Raw genomic sequence first — 18,324 nt, forward strand, 5'->3', positions numbered from 1 at the left:
TCGAAAAGCGAAAGGAAATTAAACAAAAACAAAGTTGTTTTAATTTTTTTTTTTTTAACTTAATTGCACTGAAATGCACAAGTAGACTGGTCGGGTCTCCCCCTCGCAGTTTTTCCTATTTAAACTAATTAACGATATATGTTAATGACATTAAACTAATGCTGGAAATTGTTAGGAGTCCAAGCAAACTTATGGACATACAAACATTCGTCTATAGCTGACAGTTAATGACATAGTTTTCGTATTTAATTTTTGTGTTTCTTCGAGGTCAATGGGCTCATGAGGAATTCAAATCTTATATGAGTCTTTAAAGCCAAAATTAAGTTGAGTTCCAATTGTTTTTACTAAGCAAGTTAGCAGTTGGTCTGAAAGAAGGAATCTCAATTCTGAATAACAACAATACTGATAAGAAGTAATGTAAATCAATTCAGAGTCCAATTACTTTACAAAGTATTTTATAACATATTCTCCATAAGAAACATTTAATTTGTTTTGTCTTTCAAAACATAAGTGAAATAAAACTAAGAACAAAATAAATAAAATTAAATAAAAAAGCTAACTTTGGCTATTTCCTTATATTGCAGGCCATTTTAAAATCTTTATTTACCTCAATTATGTTTTATTTTCCAATTCTCTTTGCATTTCAAAAGATTTTTCTATATAGTTCTATATAGACATTGTAAACTAGGCCTTTAATAAGATTATTCTACATTTTTCCTAAGATATTGCTCATAGCAAATGCAAACAATAGTGATCCCATCCGAAGAACTATCAAATTTGATCTCAATTAGCCAATATAAAGCTTAAACGTCTAGTTCCATTCCAGTAGTGATCCAGGTAATGTCCGCAAACGGAAGGGCAGGCATATCGACTTGTTCTTCCACGCTAATCAAGAATATATAAAGTTTGTGTTTGTCTCCTTCTCTTAATTTAAAAGATATAAAAAGAAAAATCAAGGTAGGTAATACTTTAAGTCTAGTTTTAGGTTCTAGTTAGTTTTCGGCGTTCTCCCTTTTCCGAGTCAATTTCAAAACTAAATCGACAGCAATTCTGCGTCGAATTCGACTTGTTGCTTTTGTCAGCTGCCAAACTTTATTTAAATAGATTTGTTTTTGGTTTGTTTATTGTTAATTTGAATTTAAATAGAAATCCTAATGAATGAACATTTTTTTTTTGTTATTGACAAAATCATTCGGACTTGGAAACGAGGAAAGGACTAATTGTTGTTATCATTTCTTCAATTGTAATAAACTAATTTTTGTACAAAATAATTCAACTTGAATCTGTTTAACAATAGTGTTATACTTTATTGTTTTATAATCAATACAATGTTGTTGGTTTTCAATATTTACAATTGTTTATAATAATAATAATAATAATTATAATTATTATATAATAACATAATTTCCATTTTATTTGAATTTTTGTATGCGTGTCTGTGTGTGTGTGTGTTTTGTGAGTTTCGAATAATACAAATCTTCAGGTCTTATTCGGTTCTTAATATGCATAACTCTCTTTCTACTAGAACACACACATACCAAAGTATGTGTGAATAGATATATATATTTATATATATATATAGTTTTAATTTCAATTTCATGCCGACAAATATTACGGATCATTTTCGTATTTTCTGTATATATATATATTTGTTTAATTTCTTGTGTTTTTGTCCTATCACATCGCCAGGCAATATTATTCTTGGTTTGTACTTGGGTAAAGAAACATCGTACCTTTATCTGAATTAGAAAACAAAAATTGGGAAAATTAGAACATTGTAGCGCCATGAAGATTAGCAGTTCCACTTACCTGGATTGTTATAGAAGTTTGCGCTTAGACTAGGTTTTGGTGGAAGTTTGGGGGTGCCCTCGTGACTCGTAGAAATGGAGTAGAATTCCTTTGGGGACGAGCGGTTTTGTGATTGGCTGGCATTGTGGGTCTGTGGATGGGCATGTGGGAGTGGATGCGGGTGCGGATGATGATGTTGCTGATGATGAGAATGCTGGTGATGATGGGTAGGTATCGAATGAGATTGCTGGTGGGGTTGTTGCGGCTTCAAGCGAAGCTGATGAGTGCTCTCGACAGGATTGCTGGGAATGTGCGGGGACATGGGAGTCATGGGGGTCATGGGTGATGTAGTTGTCGACGAGCTTAACGCCGGTGAGATCGATTGCGGCGGATGCTGCTGCTCCTCAGACCCTGTTGTTGCCTGCGGCTGTGACACAGTGACAAAAGTGGTGGTCTGATTGCAGCCCAAAGAGCTGGACACTCCCATCTGTTGCTGTTGCGCAGCTGCTGCTGCTCGCTTTTCTATGGCCGAATTCCGACGTATCATAATACTGCTAGTATTGGGCAGAAGCAAACTGTTCTTGCCCGCAAACTCCTTTGCCTGGCCATGACTATGCCGACCATGGCTGCCTATGGTGCCCGTGGAATGATTGAGTCTCGGCGGTATAGGCGGCGGACTTAGTTCGCCATCGCGTGGGGGTAACTGCAAGAGCCATTAGATTAGTAAAGAATTATCTTAAACCGTTCACATTTGATCTTACCGTTGGGGCATCTGGGGCCTGGCGCTTCTGGGCCATATCTGCGCAGCTGTCGGTGCGCTCTTTACGTCGCGGTGGCAGTGGAGGCGGCACTGCCCGATACTCGATATTCGAAACGCTTGGAACATTTACATGCGGAGAAATGGGCACTGCCCCCACTTGTCCGGTCTGATGGGCGCTGTTATAGTAGAAGCCACCAAGCTGAGGACTCAAATCTCCTCCTTCTGTTCCTGCTAAACTAGTCGCTGCTCCCGTGAGAGTCACCGTACTGGCTATGCTATGCGTGGGACTGTATTGAGTTCGCGCATGGAATGGTGACCGATTCGGACTAACTACTAGTTTTGGTAACGGTGAGGGGGGAGCATCTGCATCGGTCATTGCCATAGCGAATGGATTGTGTGTGGTATCTGGTAGTTGATGCTGTTGCTGCTGCTGCTGTTCCAGCAGACTTGGGCTAAACGTATCCGTAGGATTTGCAGTCATTGCCATTGCATTGTTGGTCCATACATGAGCTGCCGGTTTTCGAGGTAAATGGGGGGCTGGCGCCGCCACCTCTCCGTTGTTAGTGTCCGAACGATTGGCCGGATGATGCAAAGGTGTGCCACTCCAGCTGGTACCATTGCGTTCCGGTATAATGACTGGCGCGAATACAGAGAAAGCATGAGGATTATGCTGGGGACTTTGATCGCCCAACACGTTGGCCGCCCCTTGTGGTGGTTCTATGCTGGATGGAGGAGGATTGTGGTTTGTGGTAGATGGCACGACGACCGCAGCTGCAGATGTTGCTGCTGCTGCTGCGGCAGCTGTTTGGGGCTGAGTTTTGCTGTTGCTGTTGTTCTGGTTCTGACGACGCGGCTTGATGCCAGGCGATTTGAGTGGAATGTGCGGCCATTTACGGGGCTAAAAATCAAGATTTATATTTCATAAACGATTTCTGATATTCTCCAAAGGCTTGAGTACTTACAAATTTAGGCCATGTCTTGCAACCACGCGGTTCAATGCGCAAACTCTCTTTGTATGGATTGTCGCACATTTCCTTGTCTGAGAGTCCGCTAAATGGATCAAGTTGCTCCAAAAATTGCCGTATAATTGGCTCCTCGTTAAGACAATATGGCTGATTTTGATACTGTTGAATTTCACCGATAATTTCGGCGACTTTTCGACGTTTCGAGAAATTGATTAGTTCCGTGTTTGCCAGCAAATCCGGATTACCCTCTTCCAAATGAAGAATATTGGTCAAATACCGACCAAAGAATGGCACACAGGGCGGATTAATGGATCGCAGCCGCTCTTGATATTTCTTGAGATGATCATCGCTCAGTTCACGGCACTCGTCGAGGAACTTGCGGTAGCGCTCGGGCAGTCCTTGAAATGTCCAGCGCAAGCGATACACCGATGCCGTACCCAAAGCGGCCACAATCGAGAGAATGCCATTGAAGTTGTTCAGTTCCAGCATAACCATCATCACTTCAATCGCACGCTGCATAATGGCCACACGCTCCTCATAGTTTTCGGCCTCTGTTATCGATTTTTCGATCCACCGGGTCACATTGGTGGTGTGCTTCATGATTTTGAGCAAATTGGGACTCTTTAGTTCTTTGTCCTTCTTCGTCCATGGGGAGCCGACCAACTCCGATGGCTTCACATTCTTGTACATTTCGAATTCCAGCAGCGTTAGCTGACGTGCCAGCTCTAGAGGATGTAAGGTGAGTAGGTTGATCTCCTCGTTAGGCACACTCAGGTGGTTTTCAATGGGTGGCGGATCATGGCCATAGGCATAGACAATCTTTTTATTGCTTTTTTCCTGTTCATTCTGTTCAATGGAGACAAGAAACAAAAAATGAATCCTTAGCAAATGGCAGACAATATCAAAGAAAAGGCTTATACTCACTTTACGCTGAACAATTTTGAGTACAGAATCGACCCACTTGCGCATGGATTTGCCATTTACGTGCTCCAAAAAATGCAGCAATTTGTCGAGTAATGTGGGATCCTTCTCAAAATCATAGAAATGATGATCCACCCAATGGCGAAGGACATTGAGGACGCGGAACTGCACCGGCTGCACAAACTCCTTGCGGTAACGCTTCCAATCCTCACGCTGAGAGTTCTTGTGCTCCTTATCACCACCGCCAGCCAATCCTCCAGCTCCACCAGCCCCGCCAGCTCCGCAATCCTGATAGACCAGACTCGGATCGGGTATATTGAACCGTTCGATTAGCAGTTGAAGCAGTTGGGGGGGTGAACAAAAATATCGATATGTGGTGAGAAACGTACGCACAAATGTCGGATCCGCATAAATGTGATAGGTTAGGCGTTCGATTAGCTTGCACAGCGTTGCCCCCTTGATCATGGGCACTCCGGCGCTCTCGCGCTCCTCCAGCACAATGTTTTCGCTGCTGTCGGGTATGGCAAATTTGTAGATCTCTGGATTGGGCATGCGCAACGGATGTTTGCGTTCAATATCCTGCAATATGCTGTCCAATATTCGATCTAGCATGGATTTTGTATTGACCATTATTAGATCGGCCATCCAATCGTTCTTATGCTGTGCATTCTTGGCAGTCAAAACAATAGCAGGCTGCATTCGGGTCACCAGCTCGAAACTATTTTTTAACTCATCTGTGTCGACTCTGTCATTGATCTCGACCCGTCGCATGAAGAACTTCTCCTTCAGCCGATAATCGTAGGCGGTGCATCCGGCCGAGGGGGTTTGCTTCTTTGTATTGGCCTTGCACAGGACCATTAACCCATCGAAGAGAAACACTTTGCGTTCGCTCCAAATGCGTTTGCCTGAACCGAGTTTACTTAGAGAATCATCTGCATAGATCCGAAATAAATAGGATTAGTCATGTGATATATATTAAGAAGAGTAGATCCACTCACCGCGTATAAATTCATTGCAATTCTGACCCACATCTTTGTCGTCCCAGTGCTCCACCTTGAGTTGCAGCTCCCGAGTTCTCTCAATCGCCAATTGACGTCGCACGCGTCCACTGACTGGAACCATACGGTCCTTGGACAGACCAGCCATTACCTTTTCAAGATCGCAATGCAAAGGATGCAGCAGACCCTGAACCTGCACAAAACTTTCAATATCATCCTGCGACGAACTGAGATCCATCAAATGCTTGATATAATCGAAGTAAACAAAGGCATGGCATATGGGGACCAAAAGGAGCTTTGGTAAATAATACTTAACGGCATCGCGAAAGCCATGGCCAGCAGAGATCAGGGATAAAGCCTGTGGGGATCAATATAATATTGGCTTAGCAATTAGGTCGGAAGGGGGGAATGAGATTAAGTTGTACTTACGTCTGGCTTGGCCAACAATTGGCTGAGGGCATCACGGGAGGCCTGCGAGGTCACATCATGGGCATACTTCTTATATACATCGAATTCCTCCGCTTCGGCAAGTTCCTCAAAGCAACTGCCCACACAGGGAGCATTTTGTTCTTGCGACATCTCTATGACGTCCTCGAGTGAGCCCAGAAGCGTCACTGTCACCTCATAGATGTCCATGATGTTACTGAAAATGGGTTCGAGCTCCTTCGGGTCGCGCACTATCTTGACCAGTTCCTCGCGAAAAACTCGAATAATCATGTGAAGATCGCGCTGATATTGCTTCTCATCGTGGATGAGTTCTTTCACAGTCTCTTCGTATGTGGCGCTAGCCCTCTGCGGAGGCAGCGAGAGGGGACTGGGCAGGACGTTTTGCTTCAGGTCAGAGCTCTGATTGAACATATCCATGAGCACTCGATCGGCATTCATTACCACCTCAATGTCCTCCTTGGTGATCTCGCAATGCGAGATTTTGCAAACATAATCCCCGGCCATTTTCAATATATCCGCCGAAATGTACTCGAGAACGGCCACCAGGAAAGCTGAGACGGAACTATCAATCTTATATTGGAGCACATCCTTCTGGAGCAGCGAGTGAACACGCTCTGTGGGTAGGACACTTTTACGCTTTTTTGAATTAATCACTTCGTGTGCTTCCTTGAGCGCCCATTGATCGATGGGGGATGGAAACGATTTGTTAACCTTCTCTTCCACATCCTGCACGGAGTGGGGCAGCGGCTTGGCACATAAAATGGCCAGAATGCGCAAACACAACTTCTCCACATACATTAGAGCATCCTCTTTGGCTGTTACCCGCGGATGCACTTGCTCCAGCACCTTGCGCAGCGATGGTATGAATAGACCACGCCAGCGAGCTGCATTTTCATTTTTCGTGAAGTCATAGCCATCGCAATCCTGCAGAGCATCTGCACAGCTAATGACATGACTATGGCCTCCGCTGCTGCCGGAAAACATGTTTGCAGCGGCACTTATTATTCCTAATGTTGTTTTAAGCTCTATCTGTGTACGTATACTTAATTTTCCGTTAGCTTAAAAACAAAAACAAAAAAACACACAAAGTCTGTAGGCTGCAGTAGCCTCGCACTGTTAATTAACATTTTAGAGAACTGATAATTTTAACAATTTTTTTTCTTCATTTATTGCAGCACTAAGCATTTTCGCTTGAGTTTTATTTGTTAACACCAAGCAACTTTGTCTGTTTTAATCTAAGACTCATTTTTTTGTTTTGTTTGCGAGCGGAATTTTAGTTTATTTTCCACTGATTTCGTTCTCTATCGTTGTTGTTTGTTGTATTATTATGAAGAGCAAAACACCCCCTATTATTATTTTTTTTTTTTTACATCGCTCGTAAATGATGCTGTTAAATGAAAGTAAGCGTCTAGCAGGTAGCCTCTAAATGAACCGATGGAATATGAAACGCATTCAAAAAATGTTGTCCACTTGCCCTTTATTGAGATTATTCAGATATTTAAAAACCTGGAGGTAAAAAGTACAAATAAAATAACAATGGTATTTGCATTACCTTATTAAAAACATTAATAAAGTTATTTATTTATTATGATTACAAAATTTTCTTTTCACTTGCTTCATGTAAAGCTGCAATTAATTTGTAAGTGAAACTTATCGTTAAATATAGTTTCGATATAGTTACCCAAATGCATTTATAAAACAATTTTTCTAAAATAGTTTTACTTCCTAAGCAGAAATTTTATTTAATTACTTTCTCCGTTATACGATAACTTTCAATCTATTTAAAGAAAAAGAAAATTCGTCCATATAAATTAAATCCAGCCGCATGGAAAGACACAAAAGGATTTGTGTTTTGTATATGCTATAAAAGACACAATTGGTCTAATTCAGTCTTGAGCATAGCAACTAGAAATTCAAAATTCTCGGATATATTTCCATCAGAAGGAAATACAATAGGTATTCGAACATTTCTTAATTGCTTAAAAATAAATATTTAATTACTTTATATTTTATTTATTTTAATTCGAGAAAAACAGGAATTGCTGTACCTGTATCTTCCACCACTTAAGGGTCTCCTACTTTACAATTACATATTGATTTAAGTATAAGGATTATGATTCTCTTAACGTTGAAAGCAATACTTTAAGAATGCACAGGGAATATTTAAATAATCTTTAAAGATTATATTACATCTATTGTCTTCAATTCAATATATATAATAGGGATAACAATCAGGTAAAAATAACACAAGTTAATGCAAATTATTTCCTTTCTTTGTATTGTTTCCTCAGGCGCTTACCATTACCATTATATTTCCCAGTATTTCGAAAATAGTCTTAAATTTACATAAACTGAAATTACTCGCTGTCGATAACCAAAATGGGAAATCATTTGTAAATAGTGGAATACATTATCTACGCGATGTAAATAATTTTTTTTTTCATTTTGAAAATACGTTCTTTGCTACTGTAAATTGTCTTAAAAGATGGATATTTCAGGCAACCCAACAAATTAAGGAAAAATGAAAAAGAATCTAGCATTAAAAACAATGAGCCCAACGATTTAAGGCTGAATTTGTTTACAAGTTACTTGTATTATAAAGAAAAACATTTTCTATCACAAGAACGTGGTCTTAAATTTCAACGAGATTTTATTTATCTATTAAAGGTGTGATCAGTCAAAAGAGACTTTTTCTGGAGTGTTTTTCCTAAAACTCACAATAATAACCCGTATAAAGATATATGATGTAAGATATAAATAATATAGATGTATGAATGGAAAAAATCTTTTTTTAATGAAGTCCGATTTTCTGCAGACCTAATGTACTTCCCAATTTTCATTGCCTTGTATTTAGTATTTTCTTGATAGTTTCTTTTAATGAAGCTGGAATTAGAAACTTTGCATTTAATGCAGCAAACACCTACTGGTCCAAAAAAAATGTACGGGCGAGTATTTGATATCGTTCCGGTATAGCCGCATTCGTAGAGAAGCTTTCCTGAACTTGCTATCTACACATACATATGTTTTCGTTTTGTAGGTTAGATCTAAATGCGTGCTCACAACTGTGCAGCAAAAAATCACATTCGTGGTACAAAATCATCATTGATTGATGACAGCTTTCACTGAGCAATGTGTGACGATATTGAAAATGAAAGGCAAGGAAATAAAGAGGAAAAGAAAATGGCCTCCAGACCAAGTTTAGCTTGTCATTCTATCGTGTGCTTTGCTATAGCATTTTTACAAAAATCTTTTATTGAGAAAAAAATCAGATACATGTACATTAAAACCAATCTGCAAGTCGGCAACATTAAAATTTTGCAATATTGTTTGAATTGCATTAAACGCAGATCAATAGATTTCCACATGACGGGCAAATACAGCCTTAGACATCAGTCTAATGACCCTGAATTTGAACATAAAGGTGATAATCCCGATTATCTGGATCCCGATCCAAAAAAAAAAATTGAGTGAAATTGATAAAAAATAGATTGGTAAGTGCAAAATTGCAAATTGCAAGCAACTATGTACATTCAACACATCAGATGACCAATGCATTCAGAGACAGTTAAAAAATTCAGGAGTTCTACTTGACGGATAATGTAAGTCCCATATTGCCTGGTCGAAATGACTGCAAGTCTGTGAGAGAGAAAAAAAAAAACCTAAGTGATTGCACATAAAATTCATACGGAGTTTTCCTGATATGAACATTAATTTATCTTCATTTATACGACAAGAATGTATTTTAGCAGGCCAATGGGGGCCGGATAATTTTAGTTTCTGCAAAACACATGAAACTAAAATTTAAAACAATCAGGCAAAAATTAAAGAAAAAGTACATCGATTTTTAAGTTGGATATCGTGCTCAATTTAAAAAGATGTGCGAAGATGCAAGTTTTAAATGCTTTCTATTTAACTGTAGAGATTGTCCTGGTCCGGCCATTACTCAGCTTCGATCTTTGCTAGAACATAGCGATATATCTAAGATAATCGTTAGGCACACTAATTTCAATACATTCATAAATAATAAATTAGTCGAACATGACCTATCAGTTAACGAATTTCTAGTGATTTACCAGAAGTTGTAAGGCATGACTTCCGAGCAAAAGCCCAGCACATCTACATACATACATATTAAGGTAACCGTAAACAAACTGTTCAGATGCTTTAGATGCAGGCTGTGCAGACGCAACTTTGGTCCAGTATAAGAGCCGCATTTCAAAGTGAAACAGATTAATTTTGTTATAATTTCGTAAAATTTGCATCTTGAAGCACATTCGGTTCACCTATTTAATTCCAAACTACTCAGCTGTTAACCGTGGCTTGCAGTGCTGGGAACACAGATACGGCGTAGGAATGCCGTTGTTCAACACACAGATGCGGCGTAGGAATGCCGTTGTTCAACACTCAGATGCGGCGCGTGGCAAAAATACGTTACCCAACACTCACTCCTAGTTGTGCGGTAATATCCACTGTCAATAGGTTAGACGCATTCTTCCTTACATTAACAATTGAAAAACAGTTTAAAAGCGGAAATCTTGGTAATAGTTGAAAATGTTTTTGGGTAAAGGCACATTTTTCTTGGTCATTGAATTAGACGCACTTAATTAAATTTATTTTTTGGTGAAGTTTAACTTCCATTTTAATGCTTTAATATTTGGTGTGGTCCCCTTTTGTTCCAAAACTGCTTTTACTCGGTTTGGGACTGATGCTACCAGTTTTTTTGTGGTTTCCGAGCCACCCACTCCTCAATAAGGACAGTTTTTAGGTAATTTTTAATTTTCGGTCACAAGCCCACAAATTATCGGTCAGGTTTGGTAATTCCAAAAGTGTGCTTCGGGTCGTTACACTGGTAGTATCGGAAATTTTATTTTTTCCTGCTTTCTTTCATCGTCATCATTCTTATGGAATAACTCTTGGGCAATTTTTTCTCGTGCCAAGCCCTTGTCCACCTGCGCTTCGTTTTCCTCTTTCGGACTCGTAGGTGGGACTCAATCGTTTGTAACATTTCTTTTTCTTCTGCGTAAGTTGTCTTTGTGTCAAACTAAATTTTCCTAAACATTATTCCTTTCTCTTCAATTAGTTCACAGTCCTCTTCCTCCAGTCCATCATCAAGATCCTTTGATTTATGCTTTTTACGCTTATTACAGCACTCTATGACACTTACAGTATTTTCATTCGATGTCTTTGTTTCTCTTTTTCGGCTGGAAGAATATCCAAAAACCATTTATATATGGACTTTTCCACCGCGTAGCTAAGGATGTTCTCAATTGTATTGAGATCGAGACTTTTAGCTGGCCACTCCATTAGCTCAAAATCTTGCTCTTTTATCATTACACAATCAATTTTTTGCAATGGCCCAATGTGCCACCAAGTAAAGCATCCCAAAACTCCTACATATCTCCTCCATGATGTTTTTGCATACCCCATACCCTTTGCAAACCAATTGTATGTCTTCGTATATGGATGAACACAATACGTCAGAATTCGGCACGCATACACACACAGTTTTTGTAGCGTTGCGTCTGTGTGTGCAAGCGTGTGATATGCTGTTTTGAATGATTCTGACCAATGACGTATAAGGCTGCTGGCAGCGCTGCCGGCAGGGTTTGAGCAGAGCTGATTTATATTGACTGTTTTATATATCCGCTCGAATTAAAGTTTTGTGATCTTATGTTTTATTTCCAAAACTATCACATTCCTGTGGTAATGATACTCCAACTCCTACACCTATTTTTTTTATATCACTATGTGACAGGCAGAGGGAAGCTAATCCGACCCCACATAGTATACATATCTTTGATCAGTATCAACAGCCGAGTCGATCTAGCCATGTCCGTTTGTCCGTCCGTTTGTAGAAACACGCAGATCTCGGAGACTATAAGAGCTAGTGGTATGTAGAGTCGTGTAGTATGTAAATGTATAGAGTTAATTGGAATTTTGGCCACGCCCTCTTACGAGTTACATAAAACTGTTTTTCTTAACAACTATAACAGCTAAAGACATCAACTTTGGTATAAATACATTAGTAAGCGCGCAGAAACTAATTGTTCACACTTTTTGCCGCGCTCACTTCCGCCCCCGCAAATTAAACAAAACTGATTTTCTCAAAAACTAACAAAGCTAAAGTCACCAAATTTAGTATGTATACTGGCTTAGTATGCGCGCAGAATATATACGTATATTCAAATATTTTGCTACACCCACTTTCGCCTCCATAATTATAAAAAAAACCGACTGCCTCTTGCAATTTTTTGACTATCGCAATCAAATTCAGACTAATTAATCTTATCTGTTTCTACCAAACTTCCAAATTTTATTGACGACTTACTTCATTATACTTCATCTCACCCAGGTTATAAATTGCTTAGATTGCCAAGTTTAATCCCAATAGCTTTTAAGGTTTGAGTAAAACGCATAGGCACTGACGGATGGACATGGCTATATCGACTCAGTTTCTCATACTGATCAAGAATATATATACTTTATGGGGTCGGAAACGTCCTTCTGTGCGTTACAAACATCTGACCAATTTTATAATACACCCTGCCAGGGTTTAATAACTTGAGATTTGATATGATCAAAACGTGTAGCTTGCATCAAAGCATTACCAGAGATCTCCGATCTCTTTTATTCTTTAGCTTTCCCACGTAAACAATGTGTGGAAAGATTGCTTTGCAAAAACACTTTAGGTTTAAGAATTATGAACCATGACTCCAACTGATAAAATAAGCAATAAGTTTCAATTTGACTCAATTTTGGAGGGAAATACGCACGCTCGCTTTTCATTCTGTAATGAAAACTGTACAATGTAACAAAATAATTTACACAGTTTCAAATTGTTCTCAACTTTTCACCTGACCCCTTTAGCATGTAGCTCCGATAGGCAATGTTATTAACAGTGACTTTTATCAATAACTTCGTAAACTTCTAAGCGATTGTCATTAGAATGTGTAAAACCACATCTAGATCGGCCAACTAATTCATTTGATAAAAATCGGATAACTATTTCATATAACTTTTCCCAGAAATGCGACATTTAAGATAGAAAGTTTTTCCGCTTAGACGCCTGTAGGTTAGAGTAACACCCAAAAATATATAAATATATAATAAGGCAAAAAGAGTTAATATTCATATTTTCAGATGTATCTTTTTCCACTTGGAATTTCCGATTTTTAGTTTTACTCTTTCCTAAACAACACCAACTCAAATCCTTTCTCCTCGAATAAGATGTTTTTATTGAGACACAATAGCTAAGATATATTTATGAGACTTTTTAACTAACGATTGTAGTTGCATGAGCTGTCTGATTACTTTTTCGCCCAAACAATACTTTCAATCCATTCCAAGTGGTGAAAAACTCTCGCATGTCTGGTTGTTGACTGAGGCTCTGTACATTCGAGACCGTTTCCAACGACTCCAAAGACTTGACCCAAGCAACTGATTGGATGAATTATTGCCAGTGGACCACCAGAATCGGCATTGCAAACATCCCCCACTTCAGTTTCATTACGTTTTCCAGCACATATATGTGCAGTATTATTGATGGGTTCAAATGGTCTATCACAGTCCTTGGGGTCCAATTGATATAATTGGATCTTGAGCAAAGCAGTTGGAATCGTTCCTTGTACGTCGGCAGGACCCCAGCCAGTTGCAGTGAATGATGCTAATTCACTTCCAGAAGAGTCAGCCAAACAGGCTGGCATAATTGAATTATTAAATACGGCTACCCTGGTTTTCAATTTTAATAGGGCTATATCATTTATTTTAAGCGTAGTGTTGTGCTCGGGATGTTCTATACGGCTCTCCACTTCAATTATGACTCCATCAGTTGTATTGTAGCCACCCAGTCGTACGAACATTGGCCTAGTTAGACAAGATTTTTATTGTTAATTAGCATTTTTCTAGTTCGGTATGCTTATTACGCAATCATACCCCTGTTCAACCGTCTGAAGGCAATGGGCTGCAGTTAGCACATATCTTTGATGTATTAATGTACCACCGCATCCAAAGGACATATTTACTGATTTCTCTTGAATTATTCCCACTTGCACCATGTAAGGAAATTCATACTTCTCGGTTATATTCCCATTGGTAATAAGAGGTCTTCCTTTACAATAAGTATTTGAATATTTTTTGCATGCTGAAAATAAATATTCACTTTATATCCAATTCAATCACATAAATTTATTCATTACCTCTGCCAGATGGAGAATTTCGGAAAGCCCTTTTAATTTGAGGACAGCATGCAGAATAATCGCAGTAGTTGTCGAATCCTGCTACAGATGCTAAAGGACAATCCTCAATAGGTGTACATATTCCACCATTGCAAGGTTCTCCTACTCTTTGTCCAGTTAAAATTGACATTTGATAAACTACTAGTATAATAATTGTGATTTTCATGACTTTGAAGGCAATAAATAAAGAATGTTTAATAAATAATATAATATAATGCGTCTAGCAATTTGTATCCCTGAATTCGCACTAATCGAAGAACCGTTTGCTATAAATTTAAAAAGCCATTTAATTTGATTAACAATGGGGGGCGTTTTACAATTTAATGTTTTTTTTTTGTTTCAGTCTATTAAAAAAAAAGGTTGGCAGATTTATATCAATTGTAAATTATTGCTCGGAAGTTGCCGGGCAGAGGAATATAAAATTGCAATCATTGCTATTGATTTTTTTTATACCCTTGCAGAGGGTATTATAAAATTTGTCAGATGTTTGTAACGCACAGAAGGAGACGTTTCCGACCCCATAAAGTATATATATTCTTGATCAGTATGAGAAACTGAGTCGATATAGCCATGTCCATCCGTCAGTGCCTATGCGTTTTACTCAAACCTTAAAAGCTATTGGGATTAAACTTGGCAATCTAAGCAATTTATAACCTGGGTGAGATGAAGTATAATGAAGTAAGTCGTCAATAAAATTTGGAAGTTTGGTAGAAACAGATAAGATTAATTAGTCTGAATTTGATTGCGATAGTCAAAAAATTGCAAGAGGCAGTCGGTTTTTTTTATAATTATGGAGGCGAAAGCTGGTGTAGCAAAATATTTGAATATACGTATATATTCTGCGCGCATACTAAGCCAGTATACATACTAAATTTGGTGACTTTAGCTTTGTTAGTTTTTGAGAAAATCAGTTTTGCTTAATTTGCGGGGGCGGAAGTGAGCGCGGCAAAAAGTGTGAACAATTAGTTTCTGCGCGCTTACTAATGTATATATACCAAAGTTGATGTCTTTAGCTGTTATAGTTGTTAAGAAAAACAGTTTTATGTAACTCGTAAGAGGGCGTGACCAAAATTCCAATTAACTCTATACATTTACATACTACACGACTCTACATACCACTAGCTCTTATAGTCTCCGAGATCTGCGTGTTTCTACAGTCGGACGGATAAACGGACATGGCTAGATCGACTCGCCTGTTGATACTGATCAAAGATATGTATACTATGTGGGGTCGGATTAGCTTCCCTCTGCCTGTCACATAGTGATATAAAAAATATAGGTGTAGGAGTTGGAGTATCATTACCACAGGAATGTGATAGTTTTGGAAATAAAACATAAGATCACAAAACTTTAATTCGAGCGGATATATAAAACAGTCAATATAAATCAGCTCTGCTCAAACCCTGCCGGCAGCGCTGCCAGCAGCCTTATACGTCATTGGTCAGAATCATTCAAAACAGCATATCACACGCTTGCACACACAGACGCAACGCTACAAAAACTGTGTGTGTATGCGTGCCGAATTCTGACGTATTGTGTTCATCCATATACGAAGACATACAATTGGTTTGCAAAGGGTATGGGGTATGCAAAAACATCATGGAGGAGATATGTAGGAGTTTTGGGATGCTTTACTTGGTGGCACATTGGGCCATTGCAAAAAATTGATTGTGTAATGATAAAAGAGCAAGATTTTGAGCTAATGGAGTGGCCAGCTAAAAGTCTCGATCTCAATACAATTGAGAACATCCTTAGCTACGCGGTGGAAAAGTCCATATATAAATGGTTTTTGGATATTCTTCCAGCCGAAAAAGAGAAACAAAGACATCGAATGAAAATACTGTAAGTGTCATAGAGTGCTGTAATAAGCGTAAAAAGCATAAATCAAAGGATCTTGATGATGGACTGGAGGAAGAGGACTGTGAACTAATTGAAGAGAAAGGAATAATGTTTAGGAAAATTTAGTTTGACACAAAGACAACTTACGCAGAAGAAAAAGAAATGTTACAAACGATTGAGTCCCACCTACGAGTCCGAAAGAGGAAAACGAAGCGCAGGTGGACAAGGGCTTGGCACGAGAAAAAATTGCCCAAGAGTTATTCCATAAGAATGATGACGATGAAAGAAAGCAGGAAAAAATAAAATTTCCGATACTACCAGTGTAACGACCCGAAGCACACTTTTGGAATTACCAAACCTGACCGATAATTTGTGGGCTTGTGACCGAAAATTAAAAATTACCTAAAAACTGTCCTTATTGAGAAGTGGGTGGCTCGGAAACCACAAAAAAACTAGTAGCATCAGTCCCAAACCGAGTAAAAGCAGTTTAAAAGTTAAAGGAAGTTAAACTTCACCAAAAAATAAATTTAATAAAGTACGTCTAATTCAATGACCAAGAAAAATGTGCCTTATCCAAAAACATGTTCAACTATTACCAAGATTTCCGCTTTTAAACTGTTTTTCAATTGTCAATGTAAGGAAGAATGCGTCTAACCTATTGACAGTGGATATTACCGCACAACTAGGAGTGAGTGTTGGGTAACGTATTTTTGCCACGCGCCGCATCTGAGTGTTGAACAACGGCATTCCTAAGCCGCATCTGGGTGTTGAACAACGGCATTCCTAAGCTGCATCTGAGTGTTGAACAACGGCATTCCTACGCCGTATCTGTGTTCCCAGCACTGCAAGCCACGGTTAACAGCTGAGTAGTTTGGAATTAAATAGGTGAACCGAATGTGCTTCAAGATGCAAATTTTACGAAATTATAACAAAATTAATCTGTTTCACTTTGAAATGCGGCTCTTATACTGGACCAAAGTTGCGTCTGCACAGCCTGCATCTAAAGCATCTGAACAGTTTGTTTACGGTTACCTTAATATGTATGTATGTAGATGTGCTGGGCTTTTGCTCGGAAGTCATGCCTTACAACTTCTGGTAAGTCACTAGAAATTCGTTAACTGATAGGTCATGTTCGACTAATTTATTATTTATGAATGTATTGAAATTAGTGTGCTTAACCATTATCTTAGATATAGCGCTATATTCTAGCAAAGATCGAAGCTGAGTAATGGCCGGACCAGGACAGTTAAATAGAAAGCAATTAAAACTTGCATCTTCGCACATCTTTTTAAATTGAGCACGATATCCAACTTAAAAATCGATCTACTTTTTCTTTAATTTTTGCCTGATTGTTTTAAATTTTAGTTTCATGTGTTTTGCAGAAACTAAAATTATCCGGCCCCCATTGGCCTGCTAAAATACATTCTTGTCATGTAAATGAAGACAAATTAATGTGCATATCAGGAAAATTCCGTATGAATTTTATGTGCAATCATTTAAGTTTTTTAAACAATATTTTTTTGTTTAAGAATGCGCGTGCCATTTTCTCTCACAGACTTGCAGTCATTTCGACCAGGCAATATGCGACTTACATTATCCGTCAAGTAGAACTCCTGAATTTTTTAACTGTCTCTGAATGCATTGGTCATCTGATGTGTTGAATGTACATAGTTGCTTGCAATTTGCAATTTTGCACTTACCAATCTATTTTTTATCAATTTCACTCAATTTTTTTTTTTGGATCGGGATCCAGATAATCGGGATTATCACCTTTATGTTCAAATTCAGGGTCATTAGACTGATGTCTAAGGCTGTATTTGCCCGTCATGTGGAAATCTATTGATCTGCGTTTAATACAATTCAAACAAAATTGCTAAATTTTAATGTTGTCGACTTAGAAAGCTTCGAAAATTTTGTAACACATTCATGTGTGTTGAGTGAATAAAATTAGCGATTTCTTAGAACTTAATATGAAGATTGATTTTACTGTACATGTATCTGATTTTTTTTCTCAATAAATGATTTTTGAAAAAATGCTACAGCAAAGCACACGATAGAATGACAAGCTAAATTTGGTCTCGAGGCCATTTTCTTTTCCTCTTTATTTCCTTGCCTTTCATTTTCGATATCGTCACACATTGCTCAGTGAAAGCTGTCATCAATCAATGATGATTTTGTACCACGGATGTGATTTTTTGCTGCACAGTTGTGAGCACGCATTTAGATCTAACCTACAAAACGAAAACATATGTATGTGTACATAGCAAGTTCAGGAAAGCTTCTCTACGAATGCGGCTATACCGGAACGATATCAAATACTCGCCAGTACCTTTTTTTCGCACCAGTAGGTGTTTGCTGCATTAAATGCAAAG

The 18,324-nt window shown here is 38.5% G+C and overlaps 2 protein-coding genes across 3 annotated transcripts; both read right to left on the reverse strand.

The window, feature by feature from the left end:
* Nucleotides 1-1,445: 1,445 nt before the first annotated feature.
* LOC6644072 (protein son of sevenless) lies at nt 1,446-7,221 on the reverse strand. Of its 2 annotated transcripts, XM_002066717.4 has the most exons (7): nt 5,862-7,221; nt 5,433-5,790; nt 4,438-5,366; nt 3,511-4,359; nt 2,550-3,446; nt 1,810-2,491; nt 1,446-1,739 (listed from the first exon to the last, which is right to left on the reverse strand). In XM_002066717.4, the coding sequence occupies exons 1-7, from the start codon at nt 6,861-6,863 to the stop codon at nt 1,696-1,698; spliced, it is 4,761 nt and encodes a 1,586-aa protein (XP_002066753.1). In that variant the 5' UTR covers nt 6,864-7,221; the 3' UTR covers nt 1,446-1,695. The 2 variants fall into 2 exon arrangements, with proteins under 2 accessions (XP_002066753.1, XP_023032357.1); XM_023176589.2 differs by having other exon boundaries at nt 3,511-5,366.
* A 2,563-nt stretch (nt 7,222-9,784) lies between these two features.
* Nucleotides 9,785-14,317, reverse strand: LOC111518833 (granzyme D-like). Its single transcript, XM_047010938.1, has 4 exons — nt 14,075-14,317; nt 13,812-14,019; nt 13,337-13,742; nt 9,785-9,838 (listed from the first exon to the last, which is right to left on the reverse strand). Exons 1-4 carry the CDS (start codon nt 14,277-14,279, stop codon nt 9,785-9,787), a joined length of 873 nt encoding a protein of 290 aa, XP_046866894.1. The 5' UTR covers nt 14,280-14,317.
* Nucleotides 14,318-18,324: the final 4,007 nt, after the last annotated feature.

The sequence above is a fragment of the Drosophila willistoni genome (assembly GCF_018902025.1).
Source record: "Drosophila willistoni isolate 14030-0811.24 chromosome 2R unlocalized genomic scaffold, UCI_dwil_1.1 Seg167, whole genome shotgun sequence".
NCBI lineage: Eukaryota > Metazoa > Arthropoda > Insecta > Diptera > Drosophilidae > Drosophila > Drosophila willistoni.

What these genes read in the sequence shown, in the direction of transcription:
- LOC6644072 (XM_023176589.2), bottom strand. Translation starts at nt 6,863, where the DNA reads ATGTTTTCCGGCAGCAGCGGAGGCCATAGTCATGTCATTAGCTGTGCA. An exon ending in AATTGTTGGCCAAGCCAGAC is followed by an intron (nt 5,791 to 5,861) that starts GTAAGTACAACT and finishes TGATCCCCACAG; the next exon opens with GCTTTATCCCTGATCTCTGC. An exon ending in AGGCCCCAGATGCCCCAACG is followed by an intron (nt 2,492 to 2,549) that starts GTAAGATCAAAT and finishes TGGCTCTTGCAG; the next exon opens with TTACCCCCACGCGATGGCGA.
- LOC111518833 (XM_047010938.1), bottom strand. Translation starts at nt 14,279, where the DNA reads ATGAAAATCACAATTATTATACTAGTAGTTTATCAAATGTCAATTTTA. An exon ending in AAATTCTCCATCTGGCAGAG is followed by an intron (nt 14,020 to 14,074) that starts GTAATGAATAAA and finishes ATTTATTTTCAG; the next exon opens with CATGCAAAAAATATTCAAAT. An exon ending in CTTCAGACGGTTGAACAGGG is followed by an intron (nt 13,743 to 13,811) that starts GTATGATTGCGT and finishes TTGTCTAACTAG; the next exon opens with GCCAATGTTCGTACGACTGG.